Source organism: Mustelus asterias, chromosome 12 (assembly GCF_964213995.1).
Source record: "Mustelus asterias chromosome 12, sMusAst1.hap1.1, whole genome shotgun sequence".
Lineage (NCBI taxonomy): Eukaryota > Metazoa > Chordata > Chondrichthyes > Carcharhiniformes > Triakidae > Mustelus > Mustelus asterias.
The window spans coordinates 107,402,053-107,422,871 of NC_135812.1; the positions used below are offsets into that span (position 1 = coordinate 107,402,053).

Below are 20,819 nucleotides of genomic sequence, written 5' to 3' on the forward strand. Positions count from 1 at the left end.
AAATCAGCTCGAAAGAGATATTAATATTTTTTAAAGATCTGTTGATCTTTGTAAGATATTAAAACTCTTTGTGCCTATTTCCGATTATATATTTCCCCTGTGTCCACTTATCTCATTGAACAATGAGCAATTTCAGAGGAGATTGGATTGGATAGAGTCAAGGGGCAAATTGTAGAATCTTACCACACAGGAAGAGGCCATTCGCACCCATGCTGGCCCTTTAAGCACCTTTCCTTTTATTCATGGGATGTGGGCATCGCTGGCTGGGCCGGTATTTATTGCCCACCCCTAATTGTCCTGCTGGGTCATTTCAGAGAGCATCTTTCAGAGTCAACCACATCACTGTGGCTCTGGAGTCACATGTAGGCCAGACCGGGTAAGGACGGCAGATGTTCTTCCCTAAAGGACATGAGTGAACCAGATGGGTTTCTTTATGACAATTGACAATGGTTTCATGGTCATCGGTAGACTTTTAATTCCAGATTTTTATTGAATTCAAATTTCACCATCTGCTGTGGTGGGATTCGAACTCAGGTCCCTGGAGCATTACCCTGGGTCACTGGATTACCAGTCCAGTGATAATACCAGTACACAAATCCCTCCCCCAAGGCAGAGAGGAAGAATTGACTCAGGATGACAAATAGTACAGAGATTAAAATCGATCAGGAAAAGGAGGTTTATGATAAGCTAGATTGTGGAGTGGAAAATCAGACTGAATATATAAAGTACACAGGAGATGTGAAAAAGAGAGTGAGAGGGTCAAAGAGATTATAACAATAGGTTAGGTGTTTCTTTCACATAAATACTAAGAACAGTTGGACAAAGCTGGAACCCTTCAATATCCAAACATCAGGGTGGAATTTTCCAGTCGTGCTCGCCCCCAAACTGGAAAATCCTGCCTGAGATCAACGGACCTTTGCATGGTCTGCCCCCCAACCCCCCCCACCCCCCTCCAACCCCCCCCCACTCCCCCGCAACCCCCCCCCCAACCCCCTCCCCCCCCCAACCCCCCCCAATGGGGAGAGTTGATGAGGGAATGGGGAGAGTTGATGAGGGAATGGGGAGAGTTGATGAGGGAATGGGGAGAGTTGATGGGGGAATGGGGAGAGTTGATGAGGGAATGGGGAGAGTTGATGAGGGAATGGAGAGAGTTGATGAGGGAATGGGGAGAGTTGGTGAGGGAATGGGGAGAGTTGATGGGGGAATGGGGAGAGTTGATGGGGGAATGGGGAGAGTTGATGAGGGAATGGGGAGAGTTGATGAGGGAATGGGGAGAGTTGGTGAGGGAATGGGGAGAGTTGATGGGGGAATGGGGAGAGTTGATGAGGGAATGGGGAGAGTTGGTGAGGGAATGGGGAGAGTTGATGGGGGAATGGGGAGAGTTGATGAGGGAATGGGGAGAGTTGATGAGGGAATGGGGAGAGTTGATGAGGGAATGGGGAGAGTTGATGGGGGAATGGGGAGAGTTGATGGGGGAATGGGGAGAGTTGATGAGGGAATGGGGAGAGTTGATGAGGGAATGGGGAGAGTTGATGGGGAAATGGGGAATGTTGAGGAGGGAATGGGGAGAGTTGATGGGGAAATGGGGAATGTTGAGGAGGGAATGGGGAGAGTTGATGGGGAAATGGGGAATGTTGAGGAGGGAATGGAGAGAGTTGATGGGGGAATGGGGAGAGTTGATGGGGGAATGGGGAGAGTTGATGGGGAAATGGGGAATGTTGAGGAGGGAATGGGGAATGTTGAGGAGGGAATGGGGAATGTTGAGGAGGGAATGGGGAATGTTGAGGAGGGAATGGGGAATGTTGAGGAGGGAATGGGGAATGTTGAGGAGGGAATGGGGAATGTTGAGGAGGGCAGTGCAGTTTACAATTCCAATGCAGTCCTGGCCCCCACAATGCTTCTCAGGAACATGATCAAACTGAGTATAATACTGAACCGGATAAGGAGACACTTGGTAAGATGGCCAGAAACTTGGATAAGGAGATAGCTTTGAAGGAGAGTCTCGAAGGAAGAAAGTGAAGCAGAGGGGTGGAGAGGTTTATGGAGGGAATTCCAGAGCTTGGGACCCAGGCAGCTGAAGTCACGGCTGCCAACGTTGGAATGATTAAAACTGCAAATGCACAACATTCCAATCATAGGGAACATTTTTTAATTTATTCATGGGACATGGGCGTCGCTAGTTGGCCAGCATTTATTGCCCATCACTAGTTGCCCGAGGGCAGTTGAGAGTCAACTGCATTGTTGTGGCTCTGGAGTCATATGTAGGCCAGACTGAGTAAGGGGGGAAGATTTCCTTCCCTGAGGGACATTAGTGAACCAGGTGGGTTTTTCCGACAATCGACAATGGTTTCATGGTCATCGGTAGATTCTTAATTCCAGATATTTTTTATTGAATTCAAGTTTCACCAGCTGCCGTGGTGGGATTTGAATCCGGGTTCCCAGAACATTAGCTGAGTTTCTGGATTAATAGTGTGGAGATAATAGCACCAGGCCATCGCCACCCTCTGTGACATTGGCAGATTGGAGAAGCTGAGACTCTTCTCCTTGCAGAAGAGAAGCTTGAGGGGAGATTTGATCGAGGTTCAAAATCGATAACCGAGTGGTGAGAACTTAGTTCAGCATTCCGAGGTTCAGCATTCCGAGGTTCAGCATTCCGAGGATGACCATTCCAAGGATGACCATTCCGAGGATGGCCAATCCGAGTTCAGCATTCTGAGGTTCAGCATTCCGATGATGACCATTCCAAGGATGACGATTCCGAGGATGGCCATTCTGAGTTCAGCATTCCGAGGTTTATTATTCTGAAGAATCTCTGCAGCTCTGTAATCTCCCTGGATTGTGGAAACTCTTTAATCACCTCTGTTTTCTGTGGGTCAGCTGTTATTCCTCAGTCTTACACGATGCGCCCTAAACATTTAATCATCGGTTTACATATTCACATTTCCCATCCAATGTCAAATCCACCTCTTGTCGAACATCCAGGACAGCTTTCACCTGACGGTCTTGCTGTTCCTCTGTGCAGCCGTGTATGAATGTGTTGTCCACATGGTATATTTCTGGGGGTGGGGGGGGGGGTGAAGGGGCGGGGGGGATCAGGATATTGAATTTGATGATCAGCCATGATGAAGATGAATGGCGGAGCAGGCTCGAAGGGCCGAATGGCCTCCTCCTGCTTCTAGTTTCTATGTTTCTCCTTCCAGGCCGTGCAGGATCTGAGACATTGTTCTCTGGAATATGTCTGGAATGGGCGCAATTCTGAATGGTAAGAGATTAAAGTCATAATGATCAAACAATGTTATAAAAGCTGCCTGGATTCATGGTCTAAAGGCCACTCCATTATTTGCAGTGCCGGATTTAGGCATAAGCTAAACAAGCTACAGCTCAGGGCCTCACAAACCGCAGGGGCCTCACAACATTTCAGAAGGTTTACAATGAAGAGAACATTTAAGAGCGGAGACCAGAAAAGAAAAAGAAAGCAGCAGCTTGAAGAGCAACTCAAAAAATTACCAAAATTACCAAAATCTATGAGAGAGATCAAGCCAGCCCAATGGTAAATATGTCATCAGTAAATGCATTCATTTGAAAATAATTTGTATTTTTCACTTTAAATACCTTGCTATTAAATAATTAAAAGGCATCATTATGTTTTCAATTTTTTTGTGGCGACCCAAGGTCCTGTTTTGGTGAGCACCTTTGTGAGACCTTTTGGTGTAACTGTTTAACAAGGGGCCTCCAAGCTTTATATAGCTTAGGGCCTCACCAAGGTCCTGTTTTGGTTCGCACAGATTCGCTGAGCAGAGACTGATAGCCAGGTTCTGCAACACATGAGGACGGCCTCAACCAGGATATCGGGTTCATGTCACCGTATCTGTAACCCCCAAAACTTGCCCGGACTGGCAAAATCTCACTAACTGTCCTGTCTGGAGACAATACACATCTCTTTAACCTGTGCTTCATGCTCTCTCCACTCACATTGTCTGTACCTTTAAGACTTGATTAGCTGTAAAGACTCGCATTCCAATCATTATTCATGATTCTGTAAATTGAGTTTGTGTCTTTATATGCCCTGTTTGCTGTTTGTGAGCAGAACTCCCACTCACCTGACGAAGGAACAGCACTCCGAAAGCTCGTGGTGTTTGCTACCAAATGGACTTTAACCTGGTGTTGTTAGACTTCTTACTGTGGCATGTTTCCTGACAGTGCTTTATCCCTGTGGTGAACCATCGTTGGTTCACCACTGGGGTTGTTATTGTATTACTGTTGGGCTAGGGTGTTGTTGTTATGGGGGTTGTACTATGTTGTTGGGATAGGGTGTTTACCTGTCCTGGGTGTTATCATGGCACACTCCAGTGGGGTCCCGCCTCCGGTGGCAGGGTATAAGACCCCCTGCTCCGGCAGGACCCCTTCAGTCTGAACGGGTGAATTTGTGTTAGTAGTTTCATTGTTAATGTATTAAAGCCTTCAGTTCTAAAGCCTTGTTTCCGGGTGCTCATTGAGGTGCATCAATTTAATACATTAACTGAGAAAATGGAACAGATCCTAAAACCGGATCGTCTGACACTGGACCCACGTGCGGTCGGTGCAGCTAACACGTTCGAACATTGGTGGAAGTGCTTCGAGGACTACCTGGCAGCCTCGGTAGCTATCACTACAGACAGTGATAGACTCCAGGTCCTCCACGCAAGGGTAAGCGACACGATTTACCTAGCCATTCGTGCAGCTTCCACTTACCAGGGTGCCGTCGAGCTCCTAAAGAATAGGTACATTACGCCACCCAACGAGATTCACGCTCGTTATCTCCTCGCTACACGACGTCGGCAGTCGGGCGAGACCATAGAAGACTACGCCAATGAACTCCTGCAGCTTGCCAGGGGTTGTGACTGTAAGGATGTCTCCGCCGAGCAGTACATGCAAGACCTCGCCAGAGACGCGTTCGTAGCAGGGGTAGGGTCCTCGTACATCAGACTTAAATTATTAGAAAAGGGGAAACTCAACTTGACCCAGGCAATGGGGATGGCCGTGAGGTTGGAGGCGGCGTCGAAGAGCTTGGCGCTGTACCCCGAGGACCACGTGCAGTCAACGTGGTTGGAGCAAGCTCTGCTCCCTCCTCGCCCCGCGAACCCGCGCTCCCAGATCGATTCGACGACGGCGGCAGCTCCAGGTGGCCAGCGATGCTATTTTTGCGGTGGGGCCAAGCATCCACGGCAACAGTGTCCGGCAAGAACGGCAATCTGCAGCCAGTGCGGTAAAAAAGGCCACTACGGCAAAGTCTGCAGGTCCAAACCTAAAAACGGCAGTGCAGCTTGTAACCCTCCAGAACGGAGACCATCTCTTTCGGCGCTGCAGTACCCACGAGGTCCGACCACGTGCGATCTCAGGACGGCGCCATCGTGGCAGACAGAGGAGGAGGAAGACCACCAGGAGTCGCTGCGCTTGGAGCCCTCGGCCACATGCGATTCATGGGGGCGGCCATCATGGTCCACGACGACTAGGAGCGACCAGCAGGGGTCCTCAGCATCCACATCGGCAGCATGCAGCAGCGACCAGCAGGGGTCCTCAGCATCCACATCGGCAGCATGCAGTAACGCCCAGGGGCCAACGGTGGCGTCGATCTCTCTGGATCAGACCAGGCATTACAGACTGGAACATTCCATGATGGAGGTAAAGGTTAGTGGCAGAACTGTAAATTGTCTGTTTGACAGTGGGAGCACCGAAAGTTTCATACACCCTGAAACTGCTAAAAGGTGTGGACTCCGGGTTCTCCCTGCCAAACAGACAATTTCCATGGCATCACAGTCCCGGTCTGTACCGATCCAAGGACAATGTATGGTAACTCTTGAGGTACAGGGCACAGTTTACGAGCAATACAGGCTCCTTGTGCTACCTCACCTTTGCGCGCCAATTCTCCTCGGACTAAACTTTATGGCCCACATGAGGAGTGTGATCCTACAGTACTGTGGGCCACTCCCTTCACTGGCAGTAGGGAACCAGCCGCAGCCTCCAAATTGCCCAAAGCGCCCCGCGTGCAATCTATCCACCCTGAAGATCACGACACCATCCCTTTTTAAAAATCTGGTACCTGGCTGCAAGCCCATCGCTACTAAAAGTAGGCGTTACAGCGCTGAGGACCGGATCTTTATTAGATCTGAGGTTCAGCGGCTCCTCAAGGAAGGGATCATACAGGCCAGTGCTAGTCCGTGGAGAGCGCAGGTCGTGGTAGTCAAAAGCGGGAACAAACCTCGGATGGTCATCGACTATAGTCAGACCATTAATAGATACACGCAGCTGGATGCGTATCCTCTCCCGCGCATTTCTGATATGGTCAATCAGATTGCGCAGTACCGAGTGTTTTCTACCATAGACCTTAAGTCCGCCTACCATCAACTCCCCATCCGCCCAGAGGACCGACAATATACGGCTTTTGAGGCGGATGGTCGTCTATACCAATTCCTCAGGGTTCCATTTGGTGTCACCAATGGGGTCTCGGTCTTCCAGCGTGCTATGGACCGAATGGTGGACCAGAACGGGTTGCGGGCTACCTTCCCGTACCTGGATAACATCACCATCTGCGGCCATGACCAGCAGGACCACGACACGAATCTCCAACACTTTCTACGCACTGCATCTCGCCTGAATCTGACCGATAACAGGGAGAAGTGCGTATTCCGTACGCATAGGTTAGCCATCCTCGGATACGTGGTGGAAAACGGGGTCATTGGCCCTGATCCAGACCGTATGCGCCCACTCACTGAACTTCCCTTGCCCGCTAGCACGAAAGCACTGAGGAGATGCCTCGGGTTCTTTTCGTATTATGCACAGTGGGTCCCCAACTACGCGGACAAAGCTCGTCCGCTCATTAAGTCCACGACCTTCCCACTTACGCCGGAGGCCCAATTGGCCTTCAAGGTTTTGAAAAGCGACATCTCGAAAGCCACGATGCACGCGGTGGATGAATCCATCCCTTTCCAGGTGGAGAGTGATGCATCGGACTTCGCCCTAGCCGCCACACTAAACCAGGCAGGCAGGCCCGTCGCGTTTTTTTCCCGCACCCTTCAAGGCCCAGAGATTCGGCACTCAGCGGTGGAAAAGGAGGCTCAGGCCATTGTGGAGGCAGTCAGACACTGGCGCCATTACCTGGCAGGTAAGCGGTTCACCCTGATCACGGATCAACGATCCGTGGCGTTTATGTTCAGTAACACGCAGAGGGGCAAGATCAAGAACGATAAGATCTTGCGGTGGAGAATTGAGCTCTCCACCTATAATTACGATATTATGTATCGTCCAGGGAAGCTCAATGAGCCCTCGGATGCCCTCTCGCGCGGAACATGCGCCATCATGCAGGAGGACCGCTTGAAGGCTCTCCACAATGATCTGTGTCATCCTGGAGTCACCAGACTCTACCACTTCATAAAAGCCCGCAACCTACCCTACTCGGTGGAGGAGGTCAGGTCAGTTACTAGAAGTTGTCGGATTTGCGCAGAATGCAAACCACACTTTTATCGACCAGACCGGGCACATTTGGTCAAGGCCACTCGCCCTTTTGAGAGGCTGAGTGTAGATTTTAAGGGCCCCCTTCCCTCAACGGATCGGAATGTCTATTTTCTTAACATAATAGACGAATTTTCCCGGTTTCCGTTTGTTTTCCCCTGTGCGGACACGTCGACTGCCACCGTCATCAAGGCATTCAGTGAGCTTTTTACCCTGTTCGGGTACCCCTGCTATATTCATAGCGACAGGGGCTCGTCGTTCATGAGCAACGACTTGAGGCAATTCCTGCTCTCATTCGGGATTGCCTCTAGTAGAACCACGAGCTACAACCCTAGGGGTAACGGACAGGTGGAAAGGGAGAATGCTACAGTCTGGAAGGCTGTCCTACTGGCACTGAAATCCAAGGGCCTTCCAGTCTCCCGGTGGCAGGAGGTCCTTCCAACTGCGCTCCATTCTATCCGCTCCCTCCTGTGTACGGCAACCAATGCTACTCCCCACGAGAGGATGTTCTCATTCCCTCGGAAGTCGTCCTCGGGGACCTCATTGCCAGCCTGGTTGACGTACCCAGGACCCGTCCTTCTGCGGCGCCATGTGAGGGCTCGCAAGTCCGACCCCTTGGTCGAACCGGTCCAACTCCTCCACGCCAACCCTCAGTATGCCTATGTGGCATATCCTGACGGGCGAGAGGACACTGTCTCCATTAGAGACCTGGCGCCCGCAGGGGACGTAGCAACTCCTGTCGCTCCTATTCCCCCAGTCACAGATCCACTACTCCTCATTACTTCCCCAGACGTGGCGCGGTCAGCACCGGGACCAGTGCATAACACTTTTACTCCCATGTACAGCTTGCCTGAGACTCGGAGATCGGCGCCACCATCATCACCACCACCACCACCACCAAACGTTCCAGGATCCCCTACACCATCGCCTCATCAGGGCCGGCCGGCCCGGGAGTCTTTGAGGGGACAGCCAGATGTTGTTTTGAGAGAGCCACCGCAAGCACCTGCTCCGGTTTCGCAACCGGTGTTGAGAAGATCGCAGCGTCGGTGTGGTCCTCCAGACCGTCTGGACTTGTGAATCCTGTTATTTTTTTTGTCATTGTCTGTTTTCATCCACCCCGCCACCTTTGGTTCCTAAAGGAGGGGTGAATGTGGTGAACCATCGTTGGTTCACCACTGGGGTTGTTATTGTATTACTGTTGGGCTAGGGTGTTGTTGTTATGGGGGTTGTACTATGTTGTTGGGATAGGGTGTTTACCTGTCCTGGGTGTTATCATGGCACACTCCAGTGGGGTCCCGCCTCCGGTGGCAGGGTATAAGACCCCCTGCTCCGGCAGGACCCCTTCAGTCTGAACGGGTGAATTTGTGTTAGTAGTTTCATTGTTAATGTATTAAAGCCTTCAGTTCTAAAGCCTTGTTTCCGGGTGCTCATTGAGGTGCATCAATCCCCAAAACACTCTGATTAAAAACAGGGCAGTTGGGAAAAGTGTCAGACTGTGATTGCATATTCAAAGCTTCTGTTCAGCTTACACAGAGCTGTGAGCAAGAGAGAGAGAGAGAGAGAGAGAGAGAGAACGAGAGTGGTTCCGGGAGGCACTTGTCTATAGACCCAAGCATAGAACATAGAACATAGAACAGTACAGCACAGAACAGGCCCTTCGGCCCACGATGTTGTGCCGAGCTTTATCTGAAACCAAGATCAAGCTATCCCACTCCCTATCATCCTGGTGTGCTCCATGTGCCTATCCAATAACCGCTTAAATGTTTCTAAAGTGTCTGACTCCACTATCACTGCAGGCAGTCCATTCCACACCCCAACCACTCTCTGCGTAAAGAACCTACCTCTGATATCCGTCCTGTATCTCCCACCACGAACCCTATAGTTATGCCCCCTTGTAATAGCTCCATCCACCCGAGGAAATAGTCTTTGAACGTTCACTCTATCTATCCCCTTCATCATTTTATACACCTCTATTAAGTATCCCCTCAGCCTCCTCCGCTCCAGAGAGAACAGCCCTAGCTCCCTCAACCTTTCCTCATATGACCTACCCTCCAAACCAGGCAGCATCCTGGTAAATCTCCTCTGCACTCTTTCCAGCGCTTCCACATCCTTCTTATAGTGAGGTGACCAGAACTGCACAACAAGCATCTACTCAACAAACTCCTGCACGAGAAGGGAGATTCATAGGCCTCTTTGCCACTAGAATACAATCCTCTCATGCGCATCGAGAGTGAATAATCCTTATCCTGCTGAATAACCAGTAACTCTGTACAGTTACACAGTGAGTGATCCTTACCCTGCTGAATAACTAGTAACTCTGTACAGTTACACAGTGAGTGATCCTTACCCTTCTGAATAAACAGTAACTTTGTACAGTTACACAGTGAATGATCCTTACCCTGCTGAATAAACAGTAACTCTGTACAGTTACACAGTGAATGATCCTTACCCTGCTGAATAAACAGTAACTCTGTACAGTTACACAGTGAATGATCCTTACCCTGCTGAATAAACAGTAACTCTGTACAGTTACACAGTGAATAATCCTTACCCTGCTGAATAAACAGTAACTCTGTACAGTTACACAGTGAGTGATCCTTACCCTTCTGAATAAACAGTAACTCTATACAGTTACACAGTGAATAATCCTTACCCTGCTGAATAAACAGTAACTTTGTACAGTTACACAGTGAATGATCCTTACTCTGCTGAATAAACAGTAACTTTGTACAGTTACACAGTGAATGATCCTTACTCTGCTGAATAAACAGTAACTTTGTACAGTTACACAGTGAATGATCCTTACTCTGCTGAATAAACAGTAACTCTGTACAGTTACACAGTGAATGATCCTTACCCTGCTGAATAAACAGTAACTCTGTACAGTTACACAGTGAATAATCCTTACCCTGCTGAATAAACTATTCCGAGCACACAGGGCTGGAATTCTCTGACCTTGCCCATGGCTGGGATTCTCCAGTCCCGCTGCAGTGAATGGAGGTTTGTCTGAGTGGTGCTGTTCTTGCTGACAGCAGTAGCAGGGTGTGTGAGACCAGAGATCCCCGACCACGAGCTAAGCACAGATACATATAATGATGTCATTCTAATGAATCCTATCGCAAGCCCTGAGCTCCAATCATTCCCAGAATTTAAATGGAGGCGCACTATTAACAGGGAGAGATGAGATTGTCCATGAAATCAGCTTTAACCCAATCCCAAAACACCAGATATTGGAGCATGCACAAACTCGACACAGCCACCCAGAGAACCTCCAATAGAACGTAGACAAATAATGTAAAATACAAAGCAAACTAATAAATATTCAAAAGAGAAAATGCTGGAAAATCTCAGCAGGTCTGGCAGCATCTGTAAGGAGAGGAAAGGGCTGACGTTTCGAGTCCAGATCACCCTTTGTCAAAGCTTTGACATCTGGATTCAAAACACCAGCTCTTTCCTCTCCGTACAGATGCTGCCGGACCTGCTGAGATTTTCCAGCATTTTCTCTTTTGGTTTCAGATTCCAGCATCCGCAGTAATTTGCTTTTATCGAATAACAATTCAGTATGTTTCTCTCTCTTTGCGCTGTCCATTCTCTCTCTGTCACCATCAACACTCACCAACTTCAGAAACTAATTCTCCATCTCTGACCACCTCCACTAAACGTTCTAGCTCCACATTTCCAAATTACCGGAATATTTCACTCCCTGTAAGCTCTGACTCTGCGGGTGGCATTCCTACTTCTCAGTCGGAAGGTCATGGGTTTAATTTCCACTGCAGAACCCTGAGCACAAAAGCCGAAGCTGACGGTCCAGTTCCGTCCGTCATCAGGGAGTGCTGCTCTGTCAGCAGTGCCGCCTTCCAGTCGAGGTGTTAAAGCGAGTCCCGACACAGCCGGAGCTGAGATACCCCGTGACCGCTGTTGTGAGAACGGGCGGGGAATTTCTCCATGCCGCCCCCAACCGCTATCCGCCCCTGAATCAGCCTCACCGGGTGAAATTACATTGTTGTTTGTGGGATCCTGCTGTGCACCTGCTGCATATCCCCACATCCCAGCCGCGACGACACTTAAAATAAAACACTGAATTGCATGTGAACGAATGTACGAGGCAGATTTTTTACACAGAGGGTGGCGGGTGCCTGGAACTCGCTGCCGGGGGAGGTAGTGGAAGCGGATACGATAGTGACTTTTAAGGGGCGTCTGGACAAGTACATGAATAGGATGGGAATAGAGGGATATGGTCCCCAGAAGGGTAGGGGGTTTTAGTTCAGTCGGGCAGCATGGTCGGTGCAGGCTTGGAGAGCCGAAGGGCCTGTTCCTGTGCTGTAATTTTCTTTGTTCTTTGAATCTGGAATGTGGTGAGGTTGTGAAAGGTGCTATATAAATGCAGTTCCTGACTTTTCCCCTTTAGTTGTCTCAGGTTATGGGGAAAAAGCAGGATGAGGCTATTGAGCTTATTTATTTATCAGTGTCACAAGTGAGGCTTACATTAACACTGCAATGAAGTTACTGAGTTGGATGATCAGCCATGATCGTGATGAATGGCGGAGCAGGCTCAAAGGGCCGAATGGCCTCCTCCTGCTTCTATCTTCTATGTTTCTATGATACCTTTGTGTTTTGACCCTTTCTCTGTCCCCCTCTCCGACCCCATCTCTGTCCAATAACAAACACCAAATCTTCCAAGCTCAGGCCTCGACCCTCTTTCCCCACGGACATTATTCCATTTTTATTTATCTCACTCACTCCCTTTATCTTTCAGCGCATTTTTCATGGTGTTGATATAGAGACGGTAACAAGTCCCCCCACCCCCCCCTCCCACCCCCTGCCACAACGCCAGTCCTCCGGTGCACAACACTGCTTTGCTTTATTCAGACAAAGGACAGGCCACGTCCGGAGCTTATAACAAATCCGGGCCTGTGGTCTGGGCCTCCTCCACCCGGGGCCCAGGCTGTGAGTGCGGGGATTTAAACATCCTGCCTCTCGCTCGGTCGGAACACTCATAATCCACCAAGTTCAGGAGGAGATTTATTCATGTCACCCATCGAAGCCACTTTAACTGTTACAATTTGGATTCTCAGGTCAAAGGTTGTTATTGCTTAACATTTAGTCTCAGTCACAGCGAAATGAAAATCTTGTACATCCCATAATAACCATACATCATTTAACAGACACAAGATCCACTCAGCTCTACCCAGCAGTCATTTATTCAGAGCTGCGGAGTTTAGTGTTGGAATTAAATTAAATTAAATATTCTGCAACTGGAACGAGGTAAACTGATTAATTCCTCAACCTGCCCAGCTCAATAAAATATCCGATCTCACAGCAGCGCTCTCCTTCGTTCGTTCTTGGAATGTGAGCACCGTTGGCAGAGCTAGCCCCTTCACCGCCTCTCTCCAATTACACTGGGCATCACGGAACGGCTTCCCAGGCCACTTTAGAGGGCAGTTAAATGTCAGCTTGGCTGCTGTGGGACTGGAGTCACATCTCAACCAGCCAAAGGATGTTCCTCCCCAAAAGGAACTTAATGATCAACAACGTCACATCATTCTCACTGCCACTGGCTTTATATTTCTGGATTTCATAGAATCCTAGAATCCCCACAGTGCAGAAGGAGGCCATTCGGCCCATCGAGTCTGCACTGACCACAATCCCACCCAGGCCCCATCCCTGCAACCCCATGTCTTTACGCTGCTAGTCCCCCTGACACTAAGGGGCAATTTAGCACGGCCAATCCACCTAATCCGCACATCTTTGGACCATGGGGGGAAAGCGGAGCACGTGGAGGGAACCCACGCAGACACGGGGAGAATGTGCAAACTCCACACAGACAGTGACCCAAGCCGGGAATCGAACCCGGGTCCCTGGTGCTGTGAGGCGGCAGTGCCAACCACCTTGCCACTGTGCCGCCCAATTTGAATTCAAATTTCCCATGGTGGGGTTTGAACTCAGGCTTGGCCTCTGATAATGCAGTAACATAACCTGTATCCTGTCACGTTATGTCGGATATCTTCCTCCCCCTTCGAGGGTGTTGGTGATCATGGGCTCCCACTGGATGGTTTTGTGTTGACGTTTGGCAAAGCGCTGCAGTGGTTTTCCATCGCCTTCTGCCGTACGGCTGACCAGCAAACTCATTTTGATTCTACGTTCTGGGCGAACTTGAAACTGGAAGTGTTTCAGACCCGACTTTTAGACCCGTTCTCCGGCGCCCCCATACGCACTCTGTCTGAAAAAATATCAGCGATTCCGAATCGCGCTGCACAAGCCTGTGGGCGGGGCTTAACGCGCCCAAAATCCTGCAGCTCCGGTCGGCGCCCCCAACTGCACATGCGCAGAAAAACAAATGGAAAAACGCTCCCTGCCACATCGCTCCCGGGTCGGATAATGCCTCCTCCCGGCTCCCACAGAAATTGCCCCACCCCCACAACATTACTGACCTGCTTATCCCCCCACCCCCCCGCTACCCAGATCGATCGCGGCCCCCTGCCCCCCTTCCCCCCCCACCGATCACACGCAGAGTAGCAGCAGACCCCCCCCCCCGTTTCCCCCCACCAATCACACACAAGGGGGAACCTGCGCGGCGACGGGCACGGATCGCGCTACTTGCCTCACACCCGACTTTACCAAGTTTTCACGCCCGAAAACGGGCGCAACCCGATGGCAAAATCAGGCCCCCTCTGTGTTCCCACTCTCACAAAACCCGCCCCGGACGACCCCAGGAAGGTCATCCCCGAACCTTCTCAGGAGAGAGCCTCCAGCCAGTGCGATCCACATGGTTTTGCAGCAATTGTCAAACATTCTTGGTAAACTCAATTCTGACACATTCCTTGACAAAATGTCACTAACGCAAAAACTTGGTGCTCATAAATATTCATTCAGTCAGGCAGCCCGCTATTCAATCCATTTAATTTCAGTTCAGCTGAAAGTAATTAAAGCAGCAGAATTTCCCCAAGGCTGGGTAATGATCTCAAATGAATTTGGATTTTTCTGTAGATTATCAAAGGTCAACTTGGACAAAATGTTGAAATGTTGAGATTGGAGGACAAAGCCAGAGCCTGGGCATTTACCATCCGCCCATTTGGAGCTATTGACTGAGGTTCTGGAACTTTCCAGCAGGGTGTAGGGCAGTGAGAAAGGGTGAGGAGGTTAATGGCTCTCGCTTACCTTCCTGCCGGCAGTGTTAATACGCAGCGGTGTAAGGAAAGGGTCAAAGATCATATGGCTGGTCTCAATGTTGATTGGTGACTGCCTCTTACCAACCGAACACAGATTCCAGGCGGAATTCACCAATCCCCAAAACGAGGGAACTGTTCAGAAAGGATAAAAAACAGCAATCAGACACAGTTCAGGATTTAGACACGCGCGCGCGGGATTCTACAGCCTCACTCGCCCCGAAACCGCAAAGTCCCGCCCGAGGTCACGGGACATTTTCATTGTCCGTCCCTCGCCAGCTCCGATCCCGTGGCGGGCGGGGCTGTAAAATTCCAGCTATTGGCTCAGGATTAAATCATCATGTACATTCGGCCCATTGTGCGTGTACTAACGCTTTGAAAGCGCTGTCCAATCAATCGCACTCTCCCCGCGTCTCCCCGGAACTCTGCTCATTTCTCTCCTTTTCCAGTGTCCATTCCCCATTTGAAAGTTCCTGAAAGTTTCAGGCAGCACCTTCCAGAACACAACAACTCACCAGGTCAAAACAAGCCTCATCTTGGTTGGTTTGCAGGTGCAGCAGGTAATTAAGAAGGCAAATGGAATTTTGTCCTTCATTGCTGGAGGGATGGAGTTTAAAAACAGCGAGGTTATGTTGCAGCTGTATAAGGTGCTGGTGAGGCCACACCTGGAGTGCTGTGTACAGTTTTGGTCTCCTTACTTGAGAAAGGATATACTGGCACTGGAGGGGGTGCAGAGGAGATTCACGAGGTTGATTCCAGGGTTGAGAGGGTTGGCTTATGAGGAGAGACTGAGTAGACAGGGGCTATACTCATTGGAATTCAGAAGAATGAGGGGAGATCTTTTAGAAACATATAAGATTATGAAGGGAATAGATAAGATAGAAGCAGGGAAGTTGTTTCCACTGGCGGGTGAAACTAGAACTAGGGGGCATGACCTCAAAATAAGGGGAAGCAGATTTAGGACTGAGTTGAGGAGGAACTTCTTCACACAAAGGGTTGTGAATCTGTGGAATTCCCTGCCCAGTGAAGCAGTTGAGGCTACCTCATTGAATGTTTTTAAGGCAAGGATAGGTAAATTTTTGAACAATAAAGGAATTAAGGGTTATGGTGACCGGGCGGGTAAGTGGAGCTGAGTCCACAAAAAGATCAGCCATGATCTTATTGAATGGCGGAGCAGACTCGAGGGGCCAGATGGCCTACTCCTGCTCCTAGTTCTTATGTTCTTACACATTATCTATGAGTGATCTATACATGATCTATATATGTTACTGCATGCTTTCGGTAGCCCAATGTCATGCTTGGTCATGTTTAATACAATGTGAAATTAGCCCAGCTCAGAGCTGTTCCTCTGTCTGGTTCTCCTTTCCTCTGCCTAGCTCCACATTACCCTGGCACAGACTGGCAGCACCCAATGTGCTGACTTTACCCGCTCACTACACCTCTCTATTCACCCGTCACCCAAACTACGGACCTCGTGAATAAAAGCAAAATACCGCAGCTGCTGGAAATCTGAAGCCTGACTCACGTTAGCTGTGAGTGTCCCGATGTCACCGGTATCTGTGAGGAAATGAGGCCAGGCTTGCCACAGCCTGGCCTCAGTGAATTCACTCAGTGAACTGCCGGAGGTGGATAACCTCAGGGACACACTGTCCCGGAGAGATGTCACATCGACATCTTGAACTGTTCGTGTAGAACATAGAACATTACAGCGCAGTACAGGCCCTTCGGCCCTCGATGTTGCACCGACCAGTGAAACCAATCTAAAGCCCCTCTAACCTACACTATTCCAATGTCATCCATATGTTTATCCAATAACCATTTAAATGCCCTTAATGTTGACGAGTCCACTATTGCTGCAGGCAGGGCATTCCACGTCCTTACTACTCTCTGAGTGAAGAACCTACCTCTGACATCCGTCCTATATCTATCACCCCTCAATTTAAAGCTATGTCCCCTCATGTTAACCATCACCATCCGAGGAAAAAGGCTCTCACTGTCCACCCTATCTAATCCTCTGATCATCTTGTATGCCTCTATTAAGTCACCTCTTAACCTTCTTCTCTCTAACGAAAACAACTTCAAGCCCCTCAGCCTTTCCTCATAAGACCTTCCCACCATACCAGGCAACATCCTGGTAAATCTCCTCTGCACCCTTTCCAATACTTCCACATCCTTACTATAACGCGGCGACCAGAACTGTACGCAATACTCCAAGTGCGGCCGCACCAGAGTTTTATACAGCTGCAACATGACCTCATGGCTCCGAAACTCAATCCTTCTACCAATAAAAGCTAACACACCATACACCTTCTTAACAACCCTATCAACCTGGGTGCCAACTTTCAGGGATCTATGCACATGGACACTGAGATCTCTCTGTTCATCTCTGTTCATCCACACTACCAAGTATCTTACCATTAGCCCACTACTCTGTATTCCTGTTACTCCTTCCAAAGTGAATCAAAGAACAAAGAACAAAGAACAGTACAGCACAGGAAACAGGCCCTTCGGCCCTCCAAGCCTGTGCCGCTCCTTGGTCCAACTAGACCAATCGTTTGTATACCTCCATTCCCAGGTAAGTCTTAAACGATGTCAGCGTGCCTGCCTCCACCACCCTACTTGACAGCGCATTCCAGGCCCCCACCACCCTCTGTGTAAAAAACATCCCTCTAATATCTGAGTTATACTTCGCCCCTCTCACCTTGAGCCTGTGACCCCTCGTGAACGTCACTTCTGATCTGGGAAAAAGCTTCCCACTGTTCACCCTATCTATCCCCTTCATAATCTTGTACACCTCTATTAGATCTCCCCTCATTCTCCGTCTTTCCAGGGAGAACAACCCCAGTTTACCCAATCTCTCCTCATAGCTAAGACCCTCCATACCAGGCAACATCCTGGTAAACCTTCTCTGCACTCTCTCTAACGCCTCCACGTCCTTCTGGTAGTGCGGCAACCAGAACTGGATGCAGTACTCCAAATGCGGCCTAACCAGCGTTCTATACAGCTGCATCATCAGACTCCAGCTTTTATACTCTATACCCCGTCCTATAAAGTCAAGCATACCATATGCCTTCTTCACCACCTTCTCCACCTGTGTTGCCACCTTCAAGGATTTGTGGACTTGCACACCTAGGTCCCTCTGTGTTTCTATACTCCTGATGACTCTGCCATTTATTGTATAACTCCTCCCTACATTATTTCTCCTCACCTCACACTTTTCTGCATTGAACTCCATTTGCCACCTCTCAGCCCAGCTCTGCAGCTTATCTATGTCCCTCTGTAACCTGCAACAACCTTCCGCACTGTCCACAACTCCACCGACTTTAGTGTCATCCGCAAATTTACTAACCCATCTTTCTACCTGGGGGTGGCCCCGCATCTCCGATTGGATTATATTCCTGGGGGTGGCAGCACAAGATGTCCAGCCATCGAGCCCCTCCACAATCACTCTTCTACCATTGGTCCACCCTCTCAATGCCCCACTCCCAACCTCCTGCGATTGGCCTCCTGACATGTCCATCCCCATGGTGCTCCTCCCACCATTGGTCACTCAGCATGTCAATCAGCCTTCCTGTACTGAGCTGATTGGCTGACAGAGGTTTAGTGAGAACAGATTGAAGGAGGTTTGAATGGAACATAAAAAACTGGGATGGACGTTTTTTTATTCAGTCGTGGGACATGGGCGTCGCTGGTTGGCCAACATTTACTGCCCATCCCTAGTTGCCCGAGGACAGTTAAGGGTCAACCACATTGCTGTGGCTCTGGAGTCACATGTCGGCCAGACCGGGTAAGGGCGGCAGATTTCCTTCCCTAAAGGACATGAGTGACACAGATGGGTTTTTCCGACAATCGGCAATGGTTTCATGGTCATCAGTAGATTCTTAATTCCAGATATTTTTTATTGAATTCAAATTCCACCATCTGCCGTGGCGGGATTCGAACCCGGGTCCCCAGAACATTAGCTGAGTTTCTAGATTAATAGTCTAGTGATAATACCACTGGGCCAACGCCTCCCCTTCTCTGCCACATCTGAAATTCTTAAAATCAGTGAATAAAAATATTTGAGAGTATTTCTTTATTTAAAATGTGATTGTTTTGGTGATCTCTGGCCTGTTTCTCACTGGGCGTGATACAGATGAACCTTATTGTGGAGGTCTCTGGGGCGATGCCGGAGGGAGGATCCTGCAGGGGGTTGGCACAGTTGGGGAATTGCGCAGAGCCGGGATGTCGGGAAAATCTGCTCCAGTCGCAGTCAGTGTGTGTGTGTGTGCAGCCTCTGAAAGCTCCTGGCTTGTACAGTGAGGCACTGGCCAGCTCACAGCGCACTGGAGGCAGTCACAGCTCTGAAACAGTCTGAGAGAGCAGATTTAACCTCCCCCCACCCCACCAACAATACCCTCCCCCCCCCCCCCCTCCCCCCCAATAATCCAGGGGCTAACCCCACAGTATTCCAAAACCGATCGATCCTGAAATGGTTAATTGTTAGTCAAACACTAAAAGCCTGTTTTATAAATGAGGATTTTTTTCCCTCTGTTCTATATTGTGTGTTCTGGATATTAATAATTTATGTTGCTGCTGGTAGCAATAGCTGCATAAATATCGCAACACGCGCCTGCCACAGCACCCCGCCCAATACAACACTCAGCAACTACAGCAACAACATCCAACCTCCCCAAACCTTTCTCTCAAGACTCTTTCTACACCTCGTATAGGAATCTATTGCTGCTTATCTTTGTTAATAGAATATTGCGCAGAGATAGCAATGATATAAACTGTCACATCCACCTGCTATGTTCACTAGATACACACAGACCATACAGGAGCTGACACTGAGATGCACCGGATGTTGGGTTGATGTCACACTATCAGTAACCCCCACAGCTTGCCTCCTGGACTTGCAGGCTGTCCTGTCTGGAGACAATACACATCTCTTTAACCTGTGCTTAATGCTCCCTCCACCCACATTGTCTGTATCTTTATGGGCGGCACGGTGGCACAGTGGTTAGCACTGCTGCTTCACAGCTCCAAGGACCTGGGTTCGATTCCCGGCTTGGGTCACTGTCTGTGTGGAGTTTGCATGTTCTCCTCGTGTCTGCGTGGGTTTCCTCTGGGTGCTCCGGTTTCCTCCCACAGTCCAAAGATGTGCAGGTTAGGTTGATTGGCCATGCTAAAAAAATTGCCCTTAGTGTTCTGAGATGCGTAGGTTAGAGGGATTAGTGGGTAAATATATGGGGATAGGGCCTGGGTGGGATTGTGGTCGGTGCAGACTCGATGGGCCGAATGGCCTCTTTCTGTACTGTAGGGTTTCTATGATTTCTATGATTTCTTTAAGACCTGGTTGGCTGTAGAGATTCGCATTCTAATCAGTATTCTGTAACTTGATTTTGTGTCTCTGTGCCCTGTTTGAAAGCACATTTCCACTCCATCTGACGAAGGGGCAGCGCTCCGAAAGCTAATGGTATTTGCTACCAAATAAACCTGTTGGACTTTAATCTGGTGTTGTTAAAACTCTTACTGAGATGCACCCACAGAGCATACAGGAGCTGACACTGAGACACGCACGAGCGTACAGGAGCTGACACTGACACACACACACGGACCGTACAGGAGCTGACACTGAGATGCACACACGGACCGTACAGGAGCTGACACTGAGACACACACACGGACCGTACAGGAGCTGACACTGAGACGCACACACGGACCGTACAGGAGCTGACACTGACACACACACACGGACTGTATAACAACAAGCACAAGTGGAAAATCAGGAAGGCGCAACAAAGCACAGAATTTTCCACCAGGTTCAAGCAGTTTTGGCTTCAAATTTTCTTCAAGGAAGAAGTGGGTTCCTGCCACAGTTCTTGCACAGAGCGGACCCATCCCTTACACTGTCCAGACCAGAGAGGGTGTTATCTGGAGGAGACATGCAGACCAGGTACTGCCTGGAAAAACAGGTTCGATCACATTGGAGACTGTTGAGAATTCAGATTAAGCCTAACCAAGTCAGGACTTATGGGTGGCACGGGGGCACAGTGGTTAGCACTGCTGCCTCACAGCGCCAGGGACCCAGGTTCGATTCCCGGCGGCACGGTGGCACAGTGGTTCGCATGGCTGCCTCACAGCGCCAGGGACCCAGGTTCGATTCCCGGCGGCACGGTGGCA

General features: G+C 49.6%; 1 protein-coding gene across 2 annotated transcripts in view; it reads right to left on the minus strand.

The window, feature by feature from the left end:
- The window catches only part of LOC144501810 (carbonic anhydrase-related protein 10), a 448,509-nt gene that overhangs the window by 235,233 nt on the left and 192,457 nt on the right, over positions 1-20,819 (minus strand). For both annotated transcript variants that reach the window (XM_078225854.1, XM_078225855.1), the window contains exon 3: positions 14,647-14,789. In XM_078225854.1, the coding sequence (XP_078081980.1) occupies positions 14,647-14,789 (143 nt within the window). The remainder of the gene's footprint in view (positions 1-14,646; positions 14,790-20,819) is intronic.